The 21,397-nt window shown below is 42.1% G+C and overlaps 1 protein-coding gene across 7 annotated transcripts in view; it reads left to right on the forward strand.

Annotated features, from left to right (window-relative positions):
• SDK1 (sidekick cell adhesion molecule 1) overlaps positions 1–21,397 on the forward strand; it is a 586,517-nt gene that overhangs the window by 123,817 nt on the left and 441,303 nt on the right. For all 7 annotated transcript variants that reach the window (XM_083413291.1, XM_083413295.1, XM_083413296.1 and 4 more), the window contains exons 3-4: positions 3,291–3,450; positions 13,836–13,942. In XM_083413291.1, coding sequence (XP_083269417.1) covers positions 3,291–3,450; positions 13,836–13,942 — 267 coding nt within the window. The remainder of the gene's footprint in view (positions 1–3,290; positions 3,451–13,835; positions 13,943–21,397) is intronic.

Consider the following 21,397-nt stretch of genomic DNA (forward strand, 5'->3'; position numbering starts at 1 on the left):
TGTGTGATCTCTTACCAACCCAGCCATAATTACTATGTCAGTCCTTCCGTTCCAAATCTACAACCAACCAACTTTTAAAATTAAACCTATTTCAAGTCTTATTTAGTGTAAGGCTTGTTCAGGAATGCGCTTCTAAACACACTTTATTTTTCTACAATTTATAGGAAACATGCAAAACTTAAATTGGTTGGTTGTATTCAACTAAGTTCTGCTTGGAGTAGACCCATTGAAATTAATAGAACTAAGTTCTAACAAGAATCAAATATGAGTTCAGGACAATGCACACCAGACTGACTTCATTCTGTTAGGAAGTGAGTACCTTTGCCTGAACATCAGGAAACCTTAGCAACTTATGAGTGTGTTCTTATGCACATTTATTAAGAAGTAAGAAGAAGAAGAAGAAGAGTTTGGATTTGATATCCCGCCTTTCACTCCCTTTAAGGAGTCTCAAAGCGGCTAACATTCTCCTTTCCCTTCCTCCCCCACAACAAACACTCTGTGAGGTGAGTGGGGCTGAGAGACTGTGACTGGCCCAAGGTCACCCAGCAGCTGCATGTGGAGGAGCGGAGACGCGAACCCGGTTACCCAGATTACGTGACTACCGCTCTTAACCACTACACCACACTAAGCCCTGTTGAATGGAGGCATACAACTTACTTCAGTCTCGGGGCTGAATGTGTTGGAGTACATAGCCTGCTAAACAACTCCAGTAGCTTTAGGTAATATCAGATGAACTTTGGATTCAGTGCTATTTAATTTAAACAGCAAACCTGAATAGTGTTTAACCTAGTTCAACTGCCATGCCCACCTCATGGAAATTATTGTGTCGGGTCATATATTTAGAGTTGGACACTTAGACTCTATCATCTTCCCCAGCTCTTGCTGCACAATCTTATGCAGTCTTTTGTGCAACTAATCTCTCATTGTGTGCAGATAATAAGTTTATTGTGGTAAAACTTTTAATAACATTGCATTTATATTAAAAATTTGAAATTATAAATACAAATCACATCTTTGCATTTCAAAAGAAAACAATGCATGATAAAGAACCTTGAATAAGATATTACTTTGTAACAGCTTTATATATTAACATTTTCATCATATGTGAGTGCAGAGTATAAACAATGAAGTTTAAAAGGATTGTTATATCCTGCTTAACTTGGGCCTTTGATATTTGCAGACAATACTGTTACAAAACCATAACAGAAACAGTTTAATTACATTATCGGGTCTGGATTTTAGTTCACAGCTTAAATTTAAAATAATTAAATTGAGAGGGTGAACCAAGTGTCAGGGACCCAATCAGCAAAACATCACATGGAGTTAAATTTTTATCAGCAGAAGCAAGTCTGGCTCAGGTGTACCAGGCCTAGTGAGCCCAGCAACTCTTCTCTGTAATTCTTGTCCCTATGAGGCAGTTGTGCAGAGTGAAGGTCCCTGCCTTCCCACAGCTGCCTAAATCTCTCTTCACCCCCCCCCCTTGCAGGTCCTTCCCAAGCAATCTGAGACTATGCTGATGTGCTTGTTTTTGCTCCTCCCTCTTCATACCTCTTCTGGTCCTAGGAGACCAGGAGGGAGGGGAGCTTGCTGAAACAGGAGCAGGAGGCACCCCCTTAAAACATCTCTGCCACTTGGCCTCCCTTCTCTCCTGCTTCTGCCTTTGCCTCTGATTCTGATTTTGGACTTCACTCCGCCACAAACTTTCCCTGCTCCCTGTGACCGCTTCCTCCCAGGCTTTTCCCTCTCTGTTGCTTCTGAGATCAAGTCCACATCTATTTAAATTTGAGTGTGAGACAGCACATTTATACAAAAAAGGCAATAACAGCAGGCAGCTATGCTCTACTATGGCTTTTTGAAGTTTTATGCAGGGGGTGGGGAGGTGGAATGGGAAGATGAGAGGGAAGGTAACATATTGGTTTTGTAAGTTACTTGGGCATGTAAGGAAATCCTGGCATACATTTATTACCAAGTTCTACCATTGTATTTTCCCTTCATTGTTTTTTGTGTAGGATTCAAATATCTTGTACAGCGATACGGTATGCTCTCATTCTATGAAGCATTTTTTTTTTAAAAAAGAAAAAAGTTAAGGCCTAAGGATGAGTGGCAGAATAATGATTTAACTTCAGTATAGATATCCATTACAGTTCAGTAATTTTGGGAGCCAGTGTAGTGTAGTGGTTAAGAGCGACAGACTCGTAATCTGGTGAACCGGGTTCGCTTCCCTGCTCCTCCACATGCAGCTGCTGGGTGACCTTGGGCTGCTCACACTTCTTTGAAGTCTCTCAGCCTCACTCACCTCACAGAGTGTTTGTTGTGGGGGAGGAAGGGAAAGGAGAATGTTAGCCGCTTTGAGACTCCTTTGGGTAGTGATAAAGCAAATCCAAACCCTTCTTCTTCTACAAAGAAAGATACATGGTTATATTGAGATAAGTGGGCAGTGAGAGATTCATAAATGCACTGGTTTATGGCGATATCTTGTGATATCTCATGCAAGTTCTGCAAGATCTCACTGGAAGAAGCCACCACCATGCAACCTCAGTTGCTTTAGCCTGCCTCATGGTCAGGCAGGCACTGCTGGAAATACTTACTGTTTTTGTGATTAAATTAATTTCAACAAAAATCATTTCTCAAAACTCGGCCAGTAGTAAATAGGAACACTACTGTTGGGAACTGCCCAGAGTGTCTGGGGCAACCCAGTCAAATGGCCAGAATACAAATAATAAAATTTTTGTCATTGTTATTAGTGGAAGTAGTGATGATCACCAACTTGGATGGCTTTAAAAGAGGATTAGATAAATTCATAGAGAATAAGGCTAACAATGGCTTTTAACCAGGATGATTTTGCTCCATCTGCATGATCAAAGGCAGTAATGCTTCTGAATACCAACTGCTGGAAACCACAGAAGGGAGAGAGCCATTGTCACTGAATTCTGCAGGTGTCTGTGAGCCACTATGAGAACAGGAAGCTAGATTAGATGGGCCATTGGCCTGATCCTGCATACCCTTCTTATGTTCTTATTTGCATAGAAGTTAGATTATCAGAGTAGCAATATGTACATATATGTGATGTGTATTGAACCACCTATGATGGTAAGATTAACTAAAGAACTTGGATAGGCATTTTCTGTCTGTTCTCTTTGGTTGGTGTGAAATTCTAGGAGGTACCTGATCCCTTTCTAGAAAAATCAAAACCGTAAGCACTTGATTTGTAGTCTGTCTTGAAAAAGAACATAAAGCAATTTCACAACCTTGTTCCCTCATTTTGACTTTATTTTTCTATCCTATTTCAGATGACGTTGCACCCTATTTCAAGACAGAGCCAGGCTTGCCCCAGACTCACCTAGAAGGGAACCGCCTCGTGCTTACATGTTTGGCAGAAGGTAGCTGGCCTTTGGAATTTAAATGGCTGCACAATGGCAGGGAAACCACGGCCTTCACCAACGAGTACACGTAAGTGGCTTTTAGAATAGCAATCTATAGATTCTATTTTTCAGCATTGTAATGAGGAAAGATTTTTATTTTTGTATCATTGCATCACAAAAGAACAAAATGGGGAAACATACAATACAGTTAAAACTTAAGACAGCAGAACTATCTTAATAATAATAATAATAATAATAATAATAATAATAATATCTTTATTGTCATTGCCCCCTTCGGGGACAACGAAATTACTTGGCTGCTCCATAAAAACAGTAATTAAAAAATATAGTAAAATACAGCAAAGGAGATTTGATGACTTTCAAAGTCCGGGCTTCCCATTCAGGGCCGAGATCGCTCTGGAGAAGAAGCTGTTCTTAAGACGGCTCGTTCTTGTCTTCATCGTCCTGTATCTCCGTCCCGACGGCAAGAGCTCAAAGAGACAGTGACCAGGATGCGATGGATCTTTTACTATGTCCAGTGCCTTCCTATGGCACCTTGTGGCATAAATCTGCTCTAAGGTGGAGAGTGGGCAGCCAACAATGCTCTCTGCTGCCTTTATGATATCTCATAGAATCATAGATTCAAAGGGATCCTGAGGGTCATCTAGTACAACCCCCTGCAATGCAGTTCCTTTCTTCTAATACATTGTACATACCCTCTAACATTTATCTGATGAAAATAGGGACATCCCATTCCGTAATGATAATTTTACTATTTATACCCTACACATCTTGCCCCAGCCATTCTGGGCAGCTTCCAACATATATAAAACATTAAATATTTTTTAAAAAACCTTCCCTATACAGAAATGCAGTTAGACGGCTCAGGAGTCGGATACCTCCATACCAAATGGGACATTCCAGGATCAAATCAGAAACTGGGACGGCTTCTCAAAATCAGGGATGTCCCTGGAAAATAGGGACACTTGGAGGGTCTGCATTATAGACATTTTTTTATCAAAATAGATATTGTTATGAAAACCTATATTGACAGATTACAAATGTTTAAACAACTAAATGCTTGGCAAACAAAAGGTCATTTGTCATTTTACCACTGCCTCCTTCAAGTAGGCAGGGACCACCCCCTCTCGAAAGGAGGTATTAGTCACCTCCCTGGCCCTGCCAGCTGTCCCATCCCTGCAAGTTTTTTCAGCCAAAAGGAGCAAAGGTCCAGAGTGCAAGTGGTTGCCCTGACTGATCCAAGCACCATGTCTATATCCTCAAGCCTTACTAACAGAAACTCATCCAACAGGACTAGGCAGTGCTCTGGACACCTTTCAAGGTTCACCTGGTTTAATAGTGGTGTCAAGGTCTCAGTGGATGCAAGTGAAGAATTGGATGCTGGGCTAGATGAGCCTTTGGTCTGATTCAGCTGAAGGGCTCCTCTTACGTTGTCAGTGTGATTCACTGTGGGGTTCAGGGATGGGTGGGGTAATTTATATGTAGTGATTTGTTCAATGCATTCCATGGCAAACTGCTTGCATTTGAACTTTCTACCAAACATAGTCTGATGGAGATACACATTTTGCCATATCACTTAATGTTTGAACTGTATGAGCTTGGTATCTGTGTGGAAACTGTTCGCTGAGAGGTGGCATCGCATCGTGGCTACACGTATCATCTGTGAGCTAAAATGTCTCTACGTCAAGCCATGAATTCAACAAGTGGTGTTAGATTAGTTTTGCTGTCTCAGGTCAGCCCCATACCTGCTGTATAAAATTGTCAAAGCCTATGTTCGTGTAGGAGAGAGGGAGAAATGTCATGCCTCTGTCTTAGCTTGCATAAGAGTGACTCACTGGGCAGAACAAGCATCTCTGGCCCTTTAGCCCTTAGTCCATGCAAAATAAGACTCCATTGCCAACCAGCTGCTGATGGCTGTGATGTGCTTGGAACACTCAGAATGCAGGATTGTTATGTATGGAACTGCAATTTAAATTACTATTTAGGGTAACAACGTCTACTGGCTTGATTAAACACAGAAGAAAGCATGTCTGTGATTTTGATATTGGGTTGATCAATGGGGGTGCTTTACTGCAGTCAGCAGCCAAAAAAACTGAACAGAAATACACAACTCTGATGGGACACCAACAATATTTGGGAGGTGTAAAAGAAAGCAGTACTGAAAGGTGGGCTAGGAAAGAGGATAGGAAATAGAACAGGCCTTAGTATGACAATTGTTATACATCCAGCATCTTGCATTACTTAATATTATATTATAATTCTGTAATACAAAAACCAAGTAGTGTATTGTTACATATTGCTACTGAAGGGACATACAGAAGACTTTTAAGTGCTGCCCGCTGCACTTATATATTATACTTTGTTTTTTAAAAATTCCTTAGGTTGCCATGAAAACCATATTTATTTTGTTTAGGGTTTGATTAACTTGTTTTGAATACTTGAAGCATTTGTCTTCTACAGAATGTGCATGGAAAGCTAATCAAAATTTACTATAAAGTTTGAATAAATATATTGCTATGAATATTTCAGCTCTATTATTTATTTCTAATTGCTTTCCAAAAACCAAAATACACTCTGGATGTTTTTGTATTTATATGCAGGCAATTGCATTTATTCATTAAGATGAAATCATTGCAGAAAAAAGTACCGTATATTTTCTTTTGGTTTAATAACATTGGGCTATATTTGGCCTTAGTCTCATCACGTCAACAAGCTGCATGTTCAAATCCCCCCATATTGCGCCCCCAGATCTTGGTATTTTGTTGTATGGCAAATATTAAGGGCTCTAGAAAAAGATGAAATATCAGTGGGAAAAGGGGGCATCCCCGTCTGGTTACCCTCTGCATGGGGGGGGGGGAACCTGACAATATGACATTTGCCTGTATCCTGGACATGGGTGTTATGTACATGGTTTTCACCCAGTGCACATGTTCTTGGAGTATACCACAGAGCCAGTGCCCTAGGATAAAGAAAAAGAGCCACTGCACCAAATCAAATTCATTTTCAGCATCCAAGGAGAACAAGTCTAATGGCAATGTGCTAGTACTGTTGAGTGCTACTAGATCAATTACAAGATGGAGCTTATCTACCCTTTGATGGTGTCATATAAATCCAACCTGGTTTGGGTGGATTAGGATGCTCATCACTTCCTGAAGCCTGTCCACTAGAACTGCTACAAGGATTTTGCTGTCAGTGTTGATTAGTGAGATTTAACTCACAGAGTTTGGGTGTTTGCCAGGTTTTGGAATTACAGAATTTGGAATTTGTGTTACGTACAGAGAAGGATGGGAAAGTGAGGATCTTTCCGAAGCTTCCTAGTAAACTGAATGCAGTTTGGGGGTTAATAAGTCAAGATGACACTTGGACCACTCCACAAAAAATCTGTCTGGGCCTGGCACCTTAACAATACTCATTTGCTTCATTATTCTGTTTATTTCCTCTCTTCTCAGGGGTGCTGCAAAGAATGCCCCCTTGATCTGCACCTAACTGTGTGAGCTCTAACTGGGTCATGAATTTGAATATTTCTGTTTCTTTAGTCATAGCATTCCTTTGATATAGGGCAGAGTGCAAGTTAGAAAATCGTTGCATAAGCACTTTTCATAGCTGAAATGTTATTTGTTGCATTTATATCCCATCTTATTCTCCAGGGAGCTCAAGGTGGCAAACATGGTTCTCCCCCTCCTCATTTAATTCCCACAGCAACCCTGATTAGGCTGAGAAGTAGTGACTGGCCAGTGACTGGCCAAGTGGGGGTTCAAACCTAGGGTTCCCAGGTCTTAGTCTGACACTCTAAATATTTGGAAAGTTTGCTGCAAGCATTGAAAAGGCAGGACTGAGGAAGGAATGTGAAGCATTGTCTGCATCTTCCCTCCCCTCTATTCTAAGGGGAGCAGCTTGCAGCATGAAGATCAGGAACAAAGTGAAAGAGACCTTGTGCCTTTAGTAGCTGTGTGACTGGCACAAATTAAACTGGGTAAGCCTGTATATTTTAATGGAAATATAATTATGGGGAAAGGGGAAAGCTTCACCTGATGATAGTCTGTCTGTCAAAAATCTTACATGTGGCTCCTGATTTGCTCTTGGGCCCTATACCTCAGCAGAGCAGTTTTTAACACTGAATGCAGAGGATGAACATTTTATAAACTAAAAAGTTCATTTGGCTGAACTACTTCAGTTTCTAAATTAACTTTGCAGGACTGGAAATTACTAAGCATGGCTTGTAGTTCCTCTTTTTAAAAAAATGCCAACTGATTGTCAAAAGTAGGGATGGTGGGAAAGTTCATTAAAAGCCAGCTGAAGAACTAGCTCCTTCAAAGCTTGCATGCTTGTGCAGAGCTCATGAGCAGTCTTCAATACCAATCTTATGATAAACTTTTCACCCCAAACTTCTTACTCCCCACTGTTCTCGATCTCTGTGCTTAAACTCATAACTCTGCTTGGCACTCTGCCATTGTTTTTGTGCATTGGAACTGTCTGTGCACTCTGTCTTTTATATTTAGGTGATGACCCTGTGCCCTCCATTGGCATTATGCAACAGACATACACAAGCCCCGTTTTTTAAAAAAAGGCAGATTCTCTCTACTCCTGTCAGCAATCAACAACATTCATTGCCCAAAGCAGAAAAGCTAGGAAATAAACAGTCTTTTATTTCTTATGGGAAGGTGATGTCATGCGTTTATTTGATTTACAGCAATGCACATGCTTTTCTTCCATTACCCCCCATCTATTACCCATTCAGAGACTTAATCTTATGCTGAATTAGAAATGTTTTGTATTAGTCTGAATGTTCAACATCATCTTCAGAAAATACTCACTTACTAATTAAAAACACTTTGCTTTTAGGCAGTGGGTATTTTTCCAAGGAAAGCCAAGGATAATTAAATGCGTATTTTTCACATTTTTACTACAACAATATATTTCGTTTTATTTTGTAAATAAAATGAGACGGTGGCCAGATGATTCTAACTGTGCCTTGGCTTTCTTTCCCAGTACATCATGGTAAGGTAAACTAAAAATTAAATTCAGTTGAAAAGTCTTATAGTGCTGGTCATGTAGCTTTGTTTAGACTCTTGTTTGTCCTCCAAATACAGTATTTCTTTGAAATACTAATTTTACTAAAATACTAATTATTTTTATAATTATTAGTATTTTTTAATTATAGTAAAACTCAACCCCCCCCCCCCGCATTTCAGAGGATTGGACTAGATGACCCTCAGGATCCCTTCCAGTTCTACTATTCTATGATTCTGTTTTATTGTAAAATAAAATATTGTCTGGAGAACTCAGACAAATATAACAACAGTTAAAAGATTAAGGATGGATGTGGTTGGTACTTTAGGTAATCCTGTCAAAGAGGAAAAGGCTAAGGTAGGGGGGGAAATAATGTTATTTGTTTAGGTGTCTGTCCCCTGCAGGCAAAGAAAGGATCCTGTGGTGAAATGGCTGGCTGAGGCAAAGAGGACTGGAGGGGGAAATGTAAATAATATGCAGAATTTCAAATGGCGGGTGGGAACGGCAAAGCAAAACTATTTATTTTGTGGAGGGGACATTAACAACATTAAAACAAATGCATATAATATTACAGAATATGCAATACATAAACAACCTTAAAAAGCACACCATTCTTCTCTATGCCATTCTTGTCTGCCCTGGGAGGAGATGGTTTACGTTAGAGTTGACATCAGTCATTGCATTTTCAGCCTTGCAGCTCAATGTTTTGGGCTCAGCAGACTAAAGCTTGACAGCAGAGCCTAGTTCACTGCCGATATACCTGCTATAGGCTGAACCTGTACTGCTAAAGTGAACTAAGAATTGGCACAAACCAAGCTAGCATGACAAGAACCAAGAGCGGTATGATCACAGGCACGCAGCAAGCCCCAAGCAAATTCTTGGGCTGGGGTGTTATTTCAGTTTTTGTTGTGTATGTGTGCCAGTAAGGGGTGTTGTTGTTGTTGGGGTTTTTTTGGAGTTTTCTTTCAGATCTTGTGATATATGTGGAAATTGTTCCATTTGCTTCTGTATTTTTGATGTTTTATTTATTGTTTATGACTACTTTTGTTATGTTGCAGTTACGCATTTTTCGTGTGGTAAGCCACCTTTAGCATGGTTTGAACTGTGGAAAGGTGGTTTACAAATATAATTATGTATATATGGACCAGCTGACATAAGTCAGTTTCATATGTTCATTTTAAAAATAAATAAATGTTTTAATCCATATTGGAGGTGCCACTGAAAACTATAAAATGCATTCCGGTCTTTGGGAAGCCAGATTTTGAATTTGGGCACTTAAGACACGACAGCCCTCTTCTAGCCATTGAGCTCTGGAACAAAAAGGAAAAGAAACGCTAGGAATAATTTCCAGTGTTTTCATTGATATTTTCACTTATTGATGTACTATCCATCTTCTGTCTTAGATTTTCTTAAGCAGCAAGCCTCTTCCAGGCTGCTCCACTCAAAACAAATTGTCCATTTTCCTAAATTGCTTGCTCAGATCTGCAGAAACTTTAAGTGCCCTTCTGGCTTTCAGACAATGGAAATGCCTTTTTCTCTCTTGCATGCAAAATCACTAGAAAACTATTATTGGGAAACACTCTTAACATTTGAGGATAAACTTAGCATTTAATACCTGGTACACCCTTTTATGCAAGTTTCAAAGATACATGCAACAATGGCAAGAGCTTGGGCCTAGAGAATGCTCTGAGACCTAATGATATTCAACAAATACTGTCCAGTTGCAAATATCCACTTTGTGGGCAAGGCACTCAAAAGGGTCATGGAGATGCAACTGCAGGCATTCCTCAAGGAAACTGAATTTTTAGACCCATCTCCATTTGGGTTCAGATTTGAACCTGGCTTGGTAGCCCTGATGGATGACCTTTATCAGCTTTTGATGCCATTGATCATTGTATCCTCCTGGATTGCCTATGGGCAATGGGTATCAGGGGCAGTGGTTCCAGTCTTAACTCCAGAGATGCTTTCAGAAGGTAGCATTGGATGCTCCTCAGCTTCTTGGCTTTTGAGCTATGGGCTGCTACAGGGACTATATTGCCTCCAATGCTATTTAACATCTACATGCAGCTGGTAGGACTAGTCACTGGGAGTTTGGGACCAAGGTGTCATCAGTATACTGATGATACCCAACTCTATTTCTTGGTAACATCTGAATCAGGAATGAGAGGCCCTGGACCGGTGTCTGGATGCAGTGGTGGGCTGGATGAGAGCTAATAAACTGAGTCTGAAACTGAATCCTGTTAAGAAGGAGGCTCTGTGAGCGAGTAGTTCCTGGATCTGGGAAGTTGGTAAGTTGCCTGCCCTAGATGGAGTTGAAAGAGCAGGTGCATAATTTGGATGTGCTCCTAGATTCAACCCTGTTACTCTAGGTACAGGTGTCCTCAGTGGCTAGGAGTGACTTTTACCAACTTTGATTGCTATGATATCTGCAGCCATTCTTGGAACCAGATAGCTTGACCACAGCTATCTATGCATGGGTAACCTCACACTTTGATTACTGCAATGCACTCTTGGGGTTGATCTGCAGGCTGCAGCTGGTGGAGAATGTGGTGGCTAGGTTGCTTGTGGGGGTTAATGCCCACAAGCATATAACACCTTGCTTGTGGTATTTGCACTGGCTGCTAGTTTGCTACCGGGCCATGTTCAGGGTGTTGCTACTGACATATAAGTACCTACATAGCTTGTGACCACATTACTTGCCACTTTTACCAACTTTGATTGCCAGACTGCCTTATTCCTTATATACCCAGTAGATGTTTGTGGGAGATTCTCTCCTGCAAGTTCCAAAGACCACAGAAGCCCACTCTGCAGTAAATCAGAGCAGGGTTTTTAATGTGGCTGCTCCTGTCCTGTGGAATAGCATCCCTTTCGAGAAATGACAGGTGCCCACTATCTACACTTTTCAGAAACTGTTGAAGACATTTTTGTTCCAGTGGGCTTTCCCAGCTGGGTAAATGGGTCTTTACCATGAGAGTCCTTGGGTTGTCATTCTGTTTTTAATTATTTTATGTGTAAATCACATCAAGATGGTAGTTTAGAAGGTGTTTAATAAATCAGTTACACTACTACTACTACTACTACTACTACTATTACTATGCTATGTTGTAATAAGCTAAAAGGGTAAAGGCCCCTGGATGGTTAAGTCCAGTCAAGAGCGACTATGGGGTTGCGGCGCACATCTCGCTTTCAGGCCAAGGGAGCTGCCGTTTGTCCACAGACAGGTTTCCGGGTCATGGCACCAGCATGACTAAACCGCTTCTGGCACAAGCCACAACTGTACCTATTTATCTACTTGCAATGGTGTGCTTTTGAACTGCTAGTTTGGCAGAAGCTGGGACAGAGTAACAGGAGCTCACCTCATCGCAGTGATTCGAACCACCAACCTTCCAATCATCAAGCCCAAGAGGCTCAGTGCTTTAGACCACAGTGCCATCCGCCTGTTGTTATAGCTAAGCAGCACTCAGCATGTCCAATGTCTGAATGGAAGATCTGCCTGAGATTTCTGTGAAAGACACTTTGAGCTTTCCAGGAGCGGAATGTATGTGATTTATTAAAACAGGAAATGTTTTCACAAGCCAAATACTAAGGTGTATTGGGTGAGCTGTTTTAGTCTTATGTGCTGCTACTATTGCTACATCTAAAGTTAGTTAATTGTTGTTAGGGTTACTGAGAATGTATAAGAACTTATTTGAATACTTTTAAAAGACTATAGAGATATACTCTAAAACATAATGTATAAACTGAGGAATCTGCCTTATACAGAGTCAGACCATTGGTCCAACTAGCTCTGTATTGTCTGTATTAGGGAAATAAATAAATTCATGAAAGATAAATAAATTTACATAAATAAATAAATAAAATTATTTATAAATGTAAATGTATTAACTTTCATAACTTTTGAATTAATTAATTGAGTTGTTCATTGGTGAATACTTTGGGGAAATAAAGAAATGAATTTTTGCTGCATTATTTTATTTTGGCGCATTTGCAAATTAATTTAAAACATTACTGAGTTTGTAATAGATTTTTGTCATTATGTATTTTCTCAATTAACAGAGTGTAATATTACAATAATCAGGATGCGGGCTTCCAAATAAGAAAAAAGAAAAAAAAGAGTTCAAGCTAAAAAGGGGTGCTTGCAGAGAAACCACTATTATATAATATTTTATTGCTTTGGGCTTGTTACTCATCATCTGGGCTTGTGACAATCTCACTGAAATGCACTGCTATAGTAGATTTATGTGCTCTTCTGATTTTGAGTTTTGCAGGGTACAGATTGAAGTGTCATAAGAAACCATGAAAATGGGTTTAACCAGAAATCATGGCAAGATGCAAAAAATTTAACACCTGTCCTGGCAATGATGGCTCTAGAGAACTGCCTTCAGCTCTCTGCGTCTTACAGAAGGGAGGAAATGCAGATGGGGTAGAGGAAAGCAGAACTGGCAGGATGTGTGTTTGTGGAAGCCTATTGAGAAAAGGAAGGCAGTACTCATTGTGATCATTTTTTCTTAATCATCCGTTATCTTTTTTCAGTACTTTTATGGGTTCAGTTGATTGTGCTATACACTTCTTTAAAAAAAAGACTTCAAAAGTGGGGATTTTATGTTGCTGAACATCTTCCCCAATATCATCACTTAGATTTCTGTTTGGCTTCTTGTCGCAACTGAACAAGAAATTTGCTTTCCTGCCTTGTAGATGGAGGAATATTTGAGTGCTAGAGGATGCTCAGATATGTCTCTATAACGCTAGTATGGAATTCAATCTATTTATAAATGGTTCTTTAAGAGGAAGTGTGATGTAATTCATCTCAGATTTTCACATACACTTTTTTGTATAGCATGTTGTAAAAGGTAAAGGTAAAGGTACCCCTGCCCGTATGGGCCAGTCTTGACAGACTCTAGGGTTGTGCGCCCATCTCACTCAAAGAGGCCGGGGGCCAGCGCTGTCCGGAGACACTTCCGGGTCACGTGGCCAGCGTGACATCGCTGCTCTGGCGAGCCAGAGCCGCACACGGAAACGCCGTTTACCTTCCCGCTAGTAAGCGGTCCCTATTTATCTACTCGCACCCGGGGGTGCTTTCGAACTGCTAGGTTGGCAGGCGCTGGGACCGAACAGCAGGAGCGCACCCCGCCGCGGGGATTCGAACCACCGACCTTTCGATCGGCAAGCCCTAGGCACTGAGGCTTTAACCCACAGCGCCACCCGCGTCCCATATAGCATGTTGTAGAATCATGCAAAAAAAGAAAAAAAAGAATTGAGGACTGATAAATCATGGACAGAGTGAGTGAAGATCTACATCAGGAACAAGGGAGGCAAATAAAGAGCTACATTGGGATCTGTTGCCCCTGTGGATTCTGCTGCCTGGGGCTCAAACTGTTTTTGAGAACAGATATCAAAGTCCAAGTACATGTTTTAATTGTGATATCCCTTTCTGTCTTACAGGTACGTTATCCCATCCTTGCAAAGATCTGATGCTGGTTTTTATCAGTGTGTTGTGAGGAACAGAATGGGGGCACTCCTGCAAAGAAAATCAGAAGTTCAAGTGGCATGTATGTATGATTGGCATTTATTTCAAAATTTTCCTAATTTTTGCTCATTTTTGCAGATTACAATGTCATAGTCATTTTCCTGACCATTAGCTCAGGCCAGTTCTGTTGTCTCAGAAAGGAAGAAAGTTGTCCCCATTTCATCTCACAAAGCATGCTTAGTATGAGGTGAGTGCTTACCTGGACATTAACTCCATCTTCCAAATATATCAGTTGACAATGCAGACAGTTGTTATGCCTATAGTTTGGCAAGCAAAAGACCACCAAGGATAAGCTGCCCTTTAATGTGAAGAGGTTAGGAAGCTGCTAAAAATGCACATACAAAGCACCCAAAAGAGAGGTCAGGTTTAAATTCAGCGGAAATTAAATTCAACTGGAAATTAATGGGTTGGTTGACAGTCAACTACTCCAGTAAGACTGCGTGAGCCAACTCATTCAGGGCTGACACATCCAAACCTCTGATTGTAGAAACTGCCAAGCTTGACCTCTGATTAAATACTTGACTTTTACTTGGGCATAAGTGTTGATTTTCTCAATTATAGATGCCAAGACATGTGCCTTGTAAAATGAGTCTGATCTCATAATCAGCCAGTGCTTTGGGGGTTTTTATAGCCAATATTCTTTCCAAACTTAAAAAAGTTTCCATCTGAACTCTGAAAAACATGACTGTAGATATAAATTAGTGTACATATTCTAAACTGTGATTCAATTGTTAGATTTCCTTTAAGATTTTCTAGCAAAAAACCCTATACCAGTATTTCTGTTTCACCTTTCTGCTCATTCTGAGAGCCAGTGTGGTGTAGTGGTTAAGAGCGGTAGTCTCGTAATCTGGGGAACCAGGTTCGCATCCCCGCTCCTCCACATGCAGCTGCTGGGTGACCTTGGGCCAGTCACACTTCTTTGAAGTCTCTCAGCCCCACTCACCTCACAGAGTGTTTGTTGTGGGGGAGGAAGGGAAAGGAGAATGTTAGCCGCTTTGAGACTCCTTAAAGGGAGTGAAAGGCGGGATATCAAATCCAAGCTCCTCTTCTTCTTCATTCAAGGGGCATTCAAGGTGACTCACAAAGTAAATTGTCTTCCCTTCCTCCTCTGGTTTTTCTCCATTTCATTTCCCCACCTAAGCATGACTAGGCAGGGCTGTTTAGGCCAACCTTTTTGGTTGATTAGGCCAAAAACATTTATATCTACTTCTGCTGAAAAGCTCATTAGCTAGATAAGCCAACTTTTCAGAGAGCAGTTACTGAAGGCTGTACTGGGTAGTTGGGGTTTATACTGTTCAAGGCTCAGATTATTTTGCAGATGGAGGACATTTGCAAGATAATCTTCATCTTCTGAATTATTTCAGTCCAACCAGTGTTGGAGCTGTCCCCCGCCCTCTCCTGCCTTGTTTCTTTATAACTCAGGACCAAACTTCACATTATGGAGACTAGCAGGATCTTAGCTTAAAATCAGGCCAAACTGGTTGGACTGGAGCAGTGGTATTAAACTCCCTTTCCCTGTGTTGTTTCCTCAATCTAAACTATTCCTCTTAGTCACCTGAAGGTGAGAATGGAGGCCTTACCTTGTCACGCACACCCATTGAACCTCAGAACCCCAGGTGGATGAGGAAGTTTGGCCTCAAAAGAGGCCCCAATCTAACCCTCTGAACCACAAAGTCCAAGAAGTGAGTCTCAGGGCTGACCCATAACCTAAAAGGTGCCTACAGGGCGTCACCAGGCTAAACCAAACTTTCTTTTCCCTTACCTAAACTGCCCAAAGTGACCAAATCAAGATGAATAACCTATTTAAACAACACAGCAAACCAACAAACACTCTGTACTGCTATTGAGTATGAAGTAGGTAAATTTTCCCAATCTGCATTTTTGCAATCCAAAATGCAGATTGGGGAAAAATCCTACATGGCCCCCCTAGTAGTGACCCTGAAGCACACAGGGTGACAGGGAGGGAGAGTGAGGTTGGAGGGAAAGTAGATTGTCCCTTTTATAGGGTCCAAGCCCTGTGCCCCCTCCTCAGACCACCTTAGGAATGCACTCATTGGTGCCAAGGATTTTCCCACTGTGCCTCGCTTGCAAAGGTGCCCAGCTGTCTAGGCACCATCTAAGCCTTTTGACGGAAGGTTATTCTTTCTATATTGGAGAACTTTGAAACTGGATTTTTTTAAAAAAACTTAATTTGTATCAGTAAGTTAGTAAATTTAGAAATTATATCCCAAGCAGGGCTGTCTTTGGCAGATGCGGCACCGGGGTGCAAATATCCTCCCAGCACCCCCAAATTACGACCGATAGTGGGGGGTGAAGCTGTGCACTGCTGCAGAGTCTTGGGAGGGAAGCTGCGTGCCGGCCAGCCATATGGTTGGCGGGGTGCAGCTTCCATCCTAAGCCTCTGTGGGGATCGCTCTCCTCCCGCGGAGGTTTGGGACGGAAGCTGCACGCCTGCCAGCCATATGGTTGACGGGGCGCTGCTGGCGGGTGTGCAGGGAAAGGGGAGGCTGCTGGCAAAGCTGCACAGCTGCCCCACTTGCTGGGGTGCCCCTGAGAGGCTGATGCCCTGGCACAATGAACCACTAACGCCTATGGGACAGATGGCTCTGGTCCCAAGATCTGGTATTACTGGAGGAGAATATGGAGAGTGCTTCCCATGGAATTGAGGCATCTTCAGTTAACTTCTTCTGTTAGTGGAAGATTTTATCCACCAGTTCCATATCATCATCTGCCTGTGGAGAAGACAAGTAGAAATATCACAAGTAAGATGAAGTTTCACTGTTTGTTTATACTCTACACGTCTCTGTCTGAGACTTTGATTATTGTTCCTCGGGGCACTTAACTGGAAGGTCAGCAACAGTGGCTGTCATTTGATAAATGGCAGGAAGATGAAGTGGGTGAATGGAATTCTTTATTAGACATGACCATTTACAAGGAAGTGATTAAATGGAGAAGATAGGTATCATGAGGGGAAATGTGCTGAATTTATTTTTCCTGCAGTTTAATATTAGCATCAAGAATAATAATGTATAATGCTGTATGAATTGGTCAAGCAGCCACCCACTCTTCTAGCTAGTCATTATTTAATTCCTGTTCTGCAGATACCATGCAACACAGACTGGTTAAAAAAAGCTAATGGGACTGTAAAATATTTAAGGTTTAACCAATATTGGATTTGTGCAGAAACTAATGGTGGGGCTATCTTAGCCATATTTGTTTATTCTTTATTTATTTATATACAATTATATAGAATTTCTGTCCCACCCTTCTATCGCTGGGGGCCTTACAACAACGCTACATGTTCTAAGACATCTTGAGTGAACTGTCAAATTGCCCAATTCTTCCCCACCTCCATTCTGAAGTGTGAATGTTAATCTCACTTAAGCATTACATAGTATGTACATAAGGTAATTTAACATAATGTAGCATATTATATAAAGCAGTAACACCCACATAAATACTTTGAGCATTACAGCTACATGTTGCATGCTCATTTTGTTAGAAAAGCACTTTTGGAATCATACCGTTTTCGCCCGAATATAAGCCGCACCTGAATATAAGCTACACCTTTAAAATTGGAGGGGGTGGGGAGAAAAAAATGAAAAAATATCCGAATATAAGCCACTCAATTCCTCACTGCTCCTGGCTGCATTCTGGGGGTGGGGGTGGGGAGGAGCTACGCTGTGTTGCTGGCGGCCTTTCCCTTTCCTCGCTCTCTCCCTTCCCAGCCTTGGGGGAGAGGATGGAGAACTATTTGTGGGGCAGGGTACACTTTGCCCCGCTCCTGGCGCTGTTTGCCCCATGCTACTGGCTGCATACCGTAAGGTCACGAATATAAGGCACACTTTATTTTTCCGCAGTCGGAGTTTGGGGGGAAAGTGAGGCTTATAATCAGGCCAACACTGTACAGTGGTACCTCGGGTTACAGATGCTTCGGGTTACAAATGCTTCGGGTTACAGACTCTGCTAACCCAGAAATATCACCTTGGGTTAAGAACTTTGCTTCAGGATGAGAACAGAAATCACGCGGTAGCGGCATGGTGGCAGCGGGAGGCCACATTAGCTAAAGTGGAACCTCAGGTTAAGAACAGCTTCAGATTAAGAACGGACCTCCAGAACGAATTGAGTTCTTAACCTGAGGTACCACTGTATGCCGTCCTAGAATTATATAATTATTCTCATAGGGTATGGTAGAGGAAACCAGTTTCCAGTGTAGGCACTAGTTACACTAAATCCTCTGATAAGGGAATTGACAGAGAAATCTCGCATTACACCAGGACTGGAGAGACACTGCCGGTGTTCCAAGCGAATCCCTGCCATATCCAGTGTGTGCTCCGTGTGGAGGGGAGGGAAAAACTGCACACAGCAAAAAATATAAAGACAGGAGAAAAATGGCAGATACGTCCACAGCTCTCCTGGCAATACCGCCACAGCCCACCAGCCAGTCACTGTACTGGGAGGGACACCCACAGGCCACCCACACAGAAAGAGTCAATGAATATATAATGGAGATGCTCTCTCCCCAGTACACCTCCTGCACCACAGCAGGCAAAGCACAAGAGGACACCACTGTGCACCCACACCAGCAGCCCCAGTGGGACAGCCAGAAATGACCCAGGCTTCCCTCCAGGCATTTAAACATAAGAACATAATAATAGTCTTGCTGGATCTGGCCAGTGGCTCTCCTAGTCCAACATCCTGTTCTCACAGTGGGCAACCAGATGCTTGTGGGAAACGTGCAAGTGGGACTCAAGCTGAGGAGTCCCCCCCCCCCCCCGTGACTTCCAGCAACTAGTAATCTAGTTTTCCTCAAAAATAGTCAGTTCCCAAAGGCCTGTTCATGGAAAGGACAGCAAGGTTGGAAGCCAGTCTGACTTCTCTAGGGAGGGAATTCCAAAGCCTGGCAAGACTGAGAGCAGGATGGGTTCATATGAGGGAATAGAGTCTTTCAGACAGCCTGGACCTAAGCCATATGGGGCTTTGTAAGTCCAGGGCCACGAGTGGCGCTGTGGGTTAAACTACAGAGCCTAGGACTTGCTGATCAGAAGGTTGGCGGTTCAAATCCCAGCGACGGGGTGAGCTCCCGTTCCTCGGTCCCTGCTCCTGCCAACCTAGCAGTTCGAAAGCATGTCAAAGTGCAAGTAGATAAATAGCTCCAGCAGGAAGGTAAACGGCGTTTCCGTGCGCTGCTCTGGTTCTCCAGAAGTGGCTTAGTCATGCTAGCCACATGACCTGGAAACTGTACGCCGGCTCCCTCGGCCAATAAAGCAAGATGAGCACCACAACCCCAGAGTCGGCCACGACTGGACCTAATGGTCAGGGGTCCCTTTACCTAAGTCATAGCCAGCACTTTGAATTGTGCCTGGAAACATACTGGTGACCAGTGGAGAAGTTGTCACGGGTTCCCTATAACTGGCCCCAGCCAACAATGGCTCTTTGAACCAGCTGAAGTTTCTGAGCACTTTTCAATGGCAGCCCCACATAGAGTGTGTTACAGTAATCCAAACAAGATGCAATTAAGGTGTGTGTCACCATGCTTCTAGCTTGCAATGAATTACATTTGAAGTATTTTTCTATACATGTCAAAGTTTAAATTCATAACATTCCTGGAAAAAAACATCAACAACATTCTTAGGCAACCTTTATGGTGCAGACCATCATTATACCCCTGAAATAATTAGCTGAGTTGTAAATTAATGCAGACAGAGACACATAAGAATTGCTAAACAATTCTTAATTAGAAAATGTCTGAATTGTGAAAGCTAAACTGATCATTTAACAACAGGGTTAATTAGGACTACTTGCATGGTTCAATACTTCTTTTTAAGTAGGTAATCTGATTACAATAGTAAACAAAAGATGCAGACTTTGCGAACTATATGCAGTTAATTATTTTAATCCTAGAAAAATCACACCGGTAATTAAAGCCTCTTCGGAGTAAGACCCTCCTCTCGGGAAGGGAGGGAGTTTATGGGAAGGAAGGGAGTTGATGGGAGTCAGATGAGGTTGGGGTGTGGTTCCAAAAGCTCCACTCAAAAACTCCTAGGTTGCAAGAGCCGCTAGAACAATATCTGTGTAGCTGCTCAGTGCCTGTCTTCAGATCTCCTGTCTATGTTGTACCTACCCATGGACTGCTCTATCCTTGCCTCTTGCCTGACCCTTTGTTGTGCACTCCATTTGCTTGGATTGGTGATGGATACTGCTTTGGCTGCTGCTGGCAAGCTCCCTGTTTACTTAGAAGCCCAGTGGTAACAGGACATATGAGCCAAGCTGGCAATTAAGTTCTTTCTCTCAATTTCCCCATTTTCAGGTGGATGTCTGCTGGGGAAAAAGAGAGAGAGAAAATACTTGCGGAATATTTCCACCCCCTTGTTCAGCCTGGCCACTGACGTCCAGCTATGAGGGGCTTCCAGTGGTTCCCTCATTGTGAGAAGTGAAGTTGCAGGGAACCTGGCAGAGAGCCTTCTCAGTAGTTGTGCCCATCCTGTGGAACACCCTACCATCAGATGTTAAAAAATGAAACAATGAAATTACTTTTCATAGAAAGCTGTCCTGTTTCGGGGCGGGGGGGGGGAGTTTGATGTTTCATTTTGTCCCTTTATATTTTGTTGGAAGTTTCCCAGAGTGTCTGGGGTAACTCAGTCAAATGGGCAGGATATTATTATTATTATTATTATTATTATTAGCGTCGTGCCACACCATCTTTCAAAGTGTTGAAGCATGCTTCACATTTTCTCTCTCATTATTTTAGTATTTATTTATAGCCTTCCACATCTACTGTATGTCTCAAGGCTGTGTCCAAGTGGTTTTAGGGTGGCATGACTGGTAGTTGCACTGGTCACTGCAGGGGGCATCAAATGCTGTAGAACAGAGCATGAGAGGTGTGTATTTGAGTGTGTGCGCACCAAATTCTAGCCTTACTCGGGGCACTGAAGTTTGATAGCTCCAAGTCTGTCACTGGCAGTGTACAAGATATAATGGAGCAACAAAAAGAAAGAAATAAAAGAAAAGAAAAATCAAGAAGACTTTTTTTTGAAAAAGATGAATTTAAAAACTACAGAAAATAGATACCCATGGCAGAAACTTAGGCACCTGATCCACTGATGACGTTAAAATTAACGTCAATAGTTTTTATCACTATTGTCACTGTTATTATTTTTTCCTCCTTTTAGCTTTTATCCTGCATAGTTGGTTTGATCAGTGCTGATGTATTATTTTGGCAATGTTTATTTCTGGATTGCATTCCTGTAGTGGAGAGGTGGGATAGATTTCTATTAAAATAAATATTCTGGTACCCCTTACTTAGGGGACTCGGGTGGCACTGTGGGTTAAACCACAGAGCCTAGGACTTGCCGATCAGAAGGTCAGAGGTTCGAATCCCCATGACGGGGTGAGCTCCCGTTGCTCGGTCCTTGCTCCTGCTAACCTAGCAGTTTGAAAGCACGTCAAAGTGCAAGTAGATAAATAGGCACTGCTA

Source organism: Podarcis tiliguerta (assembly GCF_965153285.1).
Source record: "Podarcis tiliguerta genome assembly, chromosome: 14".
NCBI classification, from domain to species: domain Eukaryota; kingdom Metazoa; phylum Chordata; class Lepidosauria; order Squamata; family Lacertidae; genus Podarcis; species Podarcis tiliguerta.